Source organism: Olea europaea, unplaced genomic scaffold (genome assembly GCF_002742605.1).
Source record: "Olea europaea var. sylvestris unplaced genomic scaffold, O_europaea_v1 scaffold3339, whole genome shotgun sequence".
Lineage (NCBI taxonomy): Eukaryota > Viridiplantae > Streptophyta > Magnoliopsida > Lamiales > Oleaceae > Olea > Olea europaea.
The window spans coordinates 10970-18527 of record NW_019252357.1 but is presented as its reverse complement, the minus strand read 5'-3'; the positions used below and the strand labels follow the sequence as shown (position 1 = coordinate 18527).

Here is a 7558-nt window from a genome sequence, read left to right as displayed (position 1 = left end):
ACTCAAAACACAAAACTGAAACACAAAGAGAACACCCCTTAGCCTTTAATACTTTTTAGTTTTTTTTTTTTTAATTACTGTGCTAATATTTTATTATTATTTTTTTTTTTGCTAACAATAAATTAATGTAAATAAACTTCAAAACTCCCAGATGGGTCATAAAATTTTGACAGAACAATTAAAACAAATTAGTATACCGTAGCATTCTCATTGGAAAATGGAAATTATGCGAACATTATGAACTCACAAAGTTTGACAAAACTTCTCAAGTCAACTCAACAAATAAATAAAAAACTAATGAAATACAAAAACAACTGTGGCCTGTGGGTCATATAAAGGACCCCTTCAATTATCGGGGCTCCATTGCCCAATGATTATGCCACAGCAGACCCAAGAGCAAAAATATTTTATGCCATGACTCTCTCTCTCTCTCTCTTAATTACCTCCAAGAACAACATATAGAAGAAGCTCTAAAATAAGCTTTGGTAGGAATCAATATCAGATGCTTGTGAATCCAATATCCCCTTTCCAGCAGGGCTTGAGCTTAAAATCTTCTTTATGGAGGAGAATACTGCTTTTCGGAAGTAGCCGTCGCTTATTGTTTTCAGGATTTCTACGACAATCTTGAAGTCCAAGGCACCGGCCAAAACGAGGCCCCCAATAATCTCCCCAAAATTTGCTGGAGCTTTTGGTAAATCAATGGCGAGATCATCCAACAATGCACTGTAGAGGCGGCATCCGGTGGCTATGTCCTTCGGAGTAAGGACTTTCTTGGCCAACAAGTATTCGAGAAGTTTTGTTACCGGTTCAACACATGGAGGGCTTTTCTCCAATCCAAGGGAAATGGCTGCCTTGACAATTTCAGGATGGTAAGAGGGCGACTTCAACTCCTCTATACATTGTAACGCTTCATCCACAAGTCGGATGCCAAAATATTCCTCCAGCAGAGAATCCGTTTTTCTCTTGAGTTCATCTGCATTCAAAAACTGGGCAGGAGCCACCGGCTTGTCATTAACTGGTGCAATTGATGGTGGCGTAGCCTGTCTAAATGGAGCAGGGGCTTGAGATACAGGTTCCATACCAAATCCTCCATAATCAGCTGCACGAGATGGAGGGGGCACACCACTCCCTTGCGAGAGGACAGTAGTTCTACCAATCATGAAACCACCACTACCTTGAGGTAGAGATCCCTGGATAGGTGATGGAGACTTGTCAAATAGTGGTGGTTGAACACGGCCAGCAGGAGCTGTTGAACCATCGCCTCTTGGCATTGACCGATACCTTGGAACTTCCCAGTTGTCCTTGTCCATTCCAGGCATCTTTCTTGCTCCAGGCATTCCGGGCATCATACCACCAGCACCAGGCCGATTAATTGGGAAGCCACCTGGGCTAATACTACCTTGAGCGCCGGAAGCAGGTCGGCTATTTCTAATGCTAGCAGTAGCACCAGGACGTAAGCCCAGATTCTTCTCAGCTTCCGAGTGGATCTCAGTGATGGTTTTGGCTTTCACCTGCAACATAAGGGTGGGACATCATGAGACCTTTTAACAGCAATGAGCATGAAGAAGGTCACTTGTATGCTCTGAAGGCTCACCTCTTCCCGTCTGGGAATCCAATTATTTGCACGCAGATCAATAACATCACGAATCATAAACTTCAGTCGTGCGGCTAGCTGAGAGTTTGTTGATAATTCCTTCAGGTGATTGAAATACATGTCATTTATACGCTTGGATTTTTGGTTCTCGTCGAGCTGTTTACCAATGGTGTGAAAGAACTGACATATGGCCTCAACATTCTCCTCTGCTGGACAACTCTTGGTATCATGTCCTAAGAGTTGCTGTTCACAAAACCCATGTTATGCAAGATAATCTAGAAAATTATGAGAAGAAAAAATGTAGAAATAACAACTAGAGAAATAATGTCATCAGGAAGAGAGGGTACTAAGGGTGAGAACTAGGGTACACATGCGTGCCACTGGGTGAGTGTGCACATCGTGCACATGAGAGAGGGAGACAGAGAACCTGCACAATGTGATGAACAATCCTCTCTGGAACCATCTTCTGCTTCAAAAGCTCCCCAATTAGACGGATGTTTCCAAGTGTACGGAGTTTGACCAACCTTTCCTTATCTCTTCGTTCTGATTCTTGCTCAGGAGCATTCATCTGCCTAACCTCTTCCCTCAATTTGTCAGCCCCTTCAAATGCCTCTTGACAGTTATTCAAAAGGATTCGTTTGAATGTGATTTCTTTTCCGCCAGGCTCATCAGAAGGGAAGTTAGGGAGCTTCTCCTTTAGATCAGAACACAGAAGCGCATACATTGGGCAAAATGTGGGCTCCAGCACAGCCTTGTCAAATATCAAGGAGATGACTCCCTGCACGGAAATGAAAGACAACATAAGCTCTAGGTAAGAATATGCAACGCAAATTAAAGAAGAAAATACGTTGCCATGCAGGCATTAGTGTTAAAAGTAGGACCTCTAAGATATCAGGCGTTGTGATCCCAGAGTCAATCAATTGACCCTTTAAAAGATCAAATTTCTCAGGAGTCAGCTTGTTCAGTATACTGCAACAAGAATATAGTGTCAGACATTAATTCTTTACACAAGGACCATGTCAAAATAATGCGACAACTAGGAGTCTAGGCCCGTAAATGCATTGGACATCAAGCAATGTGCTGTTAGAAAGTGCAACAATCAAATCAACATTGTCATGTATTTTCAAAATGTTCGCACAAAAAAAATGTTGTTCTTGAAGGATCTCAACAGTAGTGGCAAGTGCCAAGTAGGCATAACACACTGGTGACAGATCAAGGCTAGAACTGCTATAATAACACCAAGGTCGTTTGAAAATTTTGAGCTTGATGATTAAGTAATCAAAAATAGATTATTAAAAATCCATAATGACATTATGAGCATTCCATAAGAGTAGCTTAAACAAAATAAAATACCCCTTCACTGTCTTCAATACACGCTCCTCCTCAGAAAGATGTCCCCTTCGAGCAGACCATGGCACCTCAGCCTTGATTAGAGCAGGAGTAGATCCTCCCTGTTTCATAGACAAAAAAAAAAAGCATTCATCTTCTTTTAAACAAAACATTACACGACCGTACTTGCCAAATATACCACACGACATAAACAAGTATTCCACTATAGCCTCGTGAAACAAGTTTTGCTTTTAATAATCCTCAATGATAAAAAAAATGATCTGGTGAAAAAGTTCGTATCCCACTAAGAGTTGTTTTCAATATTAGCTGAAGCTCAAAGTGTGTGCATATTTTAGTAAGTTTTCGATTGTAAAGTAGAAGCTTCTTTGAAGATTTCCAAAGGTTTAAGCATTCTTCAGGATTTATAAGATCGGATCCAACATGATGCCGAGATTCCTTTGTTCTCCCCTTTGTTCTCCAAGTCTTCTGCTTTCTCAAACTTTCAGCTTTTACATGGACATTAAGTTCTGAGAATATCACAGATGTCAATACTCAATCCTACCACTGCCAGAACAAAAAGACAAAATTGAATCCAAATTGCCAGACCACAAAATTCCTGCTTTTCACTGTCTAAAATTTCATCATCACACAAAAACAGCAATACCTTAAGATCGTGGTAACCATATTATCTTGAGGATGAGCTAACACAAGATAATTTGATCTTTATCGAATGTGCAACTGATTTGATTAGATGACCAGTGTGTCAAATTTTAAGCCTTTGAGGCTATGCCATCAGCATGTTTTGGAAGCAATGACATTTTTAACAAACAATTCCAGTGATATTGAATTGTAATAAAACAGTATCTTCTGATATAACAAATAGTATATGCAAGATTTCATGAAACTTTACTAACTTTTTTCTATATTTTACAAAAGAAAAGGATATGATAGCTTGTTGATTTGAATCAGGTACTTAAGCCTATGTTGGAGTTATGTATATTACAAACCCTCACACTCATTATCCACACATTTCGAGGTACACACGACTACTATCCATTTAACAAAACTCATTTCTGTACATTTATAATTTAAACCGTTATAAACACTTGTCAAACATGCTTTTAGTTCACACAGGCACTCAATAACAAAGATTAAGTGCAGGAAAACACCAGTATCAAGGATTTTCTTTAATTACCCCTTGGTTTTGAGATCTTGCAAACTGCAAGCTCAGCTGCTCTTGCCTACTGTATTGGTTTACTTCTTGTTGCCTAGAATCAAACCGGCCACCAAAGTCTCTGTCTCGAATAGCTTCCCAGGATCTCTCCTCTCCAGTAACAGGAAATTGTGCAGGCCGATTCCGCCAGTCACGGTTTTCTGTTTCAGAATAACGACCTTGAGCCTGATTTGGAACCTATAAAAAGCAAATCATAGCCTATTATTTATCATCACAGGATGCAACCAGGAAAAAAGCATGAATTAATGGCCTCCACCAATTTCTATGAACTGCAAAAAGATGTATACAAATGTATACTCAAGAAACAAAAAAAAATGAATGAACAAGAACCCCACAAAATAGTTGTAGCATTTTGGCTAAAATAGGAAAGACAGATGTTTTTGTGATCAAGTCCAGACAAACTCACATTGCTTTCTCCGTGACCCCAGCTTGGATCAACACCAGAAAACTCAGCTTCAACTTCTTGTTTAACCTTCAGAATTTCCTCAGAGATGTTGACCACCTACAAAGGATCAGCCCTATCAGACTCCAGGAAATCAATTAATGGCACTGTCGAAGAATGCATACAATAGTCGATAAATCCCAAAGATAGTGAAAAACACAATATAACTACATGTACACACAAAAAGGTTGTATGAAATAAAAGTAACAGATCTAAGGGATGCTGTATGCGACAGTTGAAAGGATTACTCAATGAAAAAATAATGTAACTAACAGCAAAATGCATCACTCCATCACTGAAGAAAAATGGCCCATAAGCAAATAAGAATAAAAGAATCAGCCTCAACTAATGCCTAGCGGTATATGCAGGAACAAATTACACGGGCACTGCAAAGACAACAACATAAACAAGGCAAATAGATACAGAAATAAAGAGAGATCATTTAAATTCAACTTTAAGCAGTGTTTATGATGCCAAAGCCACCAGAATTAATGACAAAACATAATCTGGAAAGATGTGAACCAATCTCATCTGGAAAAAATTACTAAAACTACTAAACGTGAAGTATGTTAAGAAGCAGCATTACCTCCTTTAGCAGCAGCAGCTGTTCTCGGGTATAATGGATCCGCTCATGACCTTCAAATTGGAATTCGCCAGTCTGTAATATAATTAAAAGAAAAGAATTCAATAGCAATCAACAGCAATATTAAACAATCAGTCTAACATGTGACTGAAACACAGATTACTAATCAAAAGTGTCATTGTGATTTATATTAAAAACAGAGTGGTAAACACCTTAAAATGGCCATAAAAACTGGCCAAAGAAAATATATACCATCATGAGCTTGCAAAAAATGATGAAGAATAGTGATCTATGAAGCAAACTTTACCATATATAGTGGTGGATACTGTAAACATAAGATGCCCAAAGACTTGGGAAGGTTATGATATGACCATTTTCGACCGACATTTGAAAGCAACACTCGTAATTTTGCAAATAATCAGGTTCTAAGAAAATTCACATTTCAAGCAAAGGAAACTTCTTCTGCGTCGAAGTATTATAAATTGCAACAAGTAACTAGATGAGCCTCAAATGTGCGGGTTAGTACAGACGTCTACCCCATTTATCAGAATGTGGTAAGAACCTGCAACACATATTTCATATTTCATGCTACAAAAAGTACCAAAACATCAAGCAAAACCACCAAGTGCAGCCTCCATATCAACTTGTTTCTTTATGGACTAATACTCCTTGTATTCTCACCCGGAACTTATATCTTACTTTAGGTTCATATTTACAGCAACTACACACCTTAAATGCACTATCAAGAGTTAAGATGTCATATATAACTCCCATTCTACACACCTGGTTTTTAAGATAAAAAAACAAGCAAAATAATTTTTGAAAAACTAAAGCTTTTACTTAAGTCCCCAAGAAATACATATACGACATAACCTTTTTAAAGTCTCTAGAATAAGGAGAAATAATTGAAAACTTAATTGATATCTAAATATCAGCTCTTTAATATTCCAGAGCACATAAACCATTATAATTCACAAGCAGCAAAACACAACTACGCGTGCAAAGTATTGCTAAGTTTAGTTAGAAATAAAAACCGAAATAAAAACCATAAATATTCTGAGAATGTGAACACATAGACACGCATCAATTCATATGTTTCAATGGAGCACTACAACAAATAAAAGATCTAGACTTCAAATATTCCTAGCAAGTAGCAATTAAGAAAACAGCAGACCTTGGTGCTACGGTCAAAAGCCCAGAACAGTTAAAGCTGGGTTGCAGTGATAAAGAAGAGTCATGAATTCCCTGTTGGTCTGGTAGCTCTAACACCGATGGAATATGACCAAAAACCTCCGGGAATTTCACTTCAAAGGTGGTTTCCCGAAAGGGATTATATGCCATATATATTGTGCTGTATTATTCTGTTGAATTAGCATCCGTGTAGAGATGTGTGTGTGTGTATTCAACAGAATAATACAGCACAAAATTCAGTTAAAAGAGAGCAATAAAAAATCGATAGCTTTAATTACAATTCGTAAACTAATAACACGTGAACACAAGTACTCGGATACGAGTATGAACAAGTGTGTGTCTACAGATATGTTGATTCAACGGAACAAGAGACACAAAATTCAGTTAAAAAGAAAAGTAAACAAAAAGTATAAAGTCAGAGCTTTACAGTTTACACACCTGTCGTTAAAAAGATATATACAAATAACACGCCCATATGACTATACACATCATAAACAAACAGCTATACAAAACAACATCCGGAAAACCAAAGCTTAAATCACAATTTAGATTCAAAACCCCTAGATCTGAACAAACAGCATTAAAAAAATCAACCTTTAAGGAAGGAGCGCCGCCACCGCCATGGGGACGCAACACAGGGAGATCAGAATTGGCCGCTGCCGCCTCGAAACGGGGACCGAAAACTCTGCTTCCACCGCGGGTACCTCCTCCAGGTCTCAAACTCAGCACCGTCTTTTCAGGCTGCATACCTTGCAAATCGTCAAATATTTCTACGCCGTCCTAACAATCTGTTATACAACAACAAACAAATACTCTATATATAATATATATAGATTTCTTTACTTATTATATGTAATAACGGATAAATAGATAGAAATAAAGGACAGAAGGATAGATTTTTAGAGAGAATAGTAATTTTTCCACTCTGCTGGAAGGAGGAGAGGTGCTGAGAAATAGGGTATATGTGCACGTGATATAAGACGAGAGAAAGAAAAAAACCCTTTTTGGAGGGGTGTGATGGCAATTTCAAAAATTTTGGTGGGGGTAATTTTGGGAATAAATTCTTATATTTTCTATTTAATTGACCTTTTGTCCTTGTATTTATGGAAACTGGATAATTATATGCACACCTACACTTTCCGTTAATTGTTGGGCTTGAGGTTCTATATTTTTCAAAGATCAAAA

At 38.0% G+C, this 7558-nt stretch overlaps 1 protein-coding gene across 1 annotated transcript; it reads right to left on the bottom strand.

Annotated features, from left to right (window-relative positions):
- Positions 1 to 172: 172 nt before the first annotated feature.
- Positions 173 to 7324, bottom strand: LOC111385913 (eukaryotic translation initiation factor-like). The gene is made up of 9 exons (XM_023010330.1): positions 6968 to 7324; positions 5186 to 5257; positions 4564 to 4659; positions 4119 to 4334; positions 2948 to 3045; positions 2476 to 2563; positions 2022 to 2372; positions 1595 to 1837; positions 173 to 1511 (listed from the first exon to the last, which is right to left on the bottom strand). Exons 1-9 carry the CDS (start codon positions 7118 to 7120, stop codon positions 471 to 473), a joined length of 2358 nt encoding a protein of 785 aa, XP_022866098.1. The 5' UTR covers positions 7121 to 7324; the 3' UTR covers positions 173 to 470.
- Between the last annotated feature and the right edge of the window lie 234 nt (positions 7325 to 7558).

Coding starts and splice junctions, on each gene's coding strand:
- LOC111385913 (XM_023010330.1), bottom strand. CDS start 7,120: ATGCAGCCTGAAAAGACGGTGCTGAGTTTGAGACCTGGAGGAGGTACC. Junction 5,258..6,967: donor GCGGCGCTCCTTCCTTAAAG/GTTGATTTTTTT, acceptor ATTATATTACAG/ACTGGCGAATTCCAATTTGA. Junction 1,512..1,594: donor GGATTCCCAGACGGGAAGAG/GTGAGCCTTCAG, acceptor CTTATGTTGCAG/GTGAAAGCCAAAACCATCAC.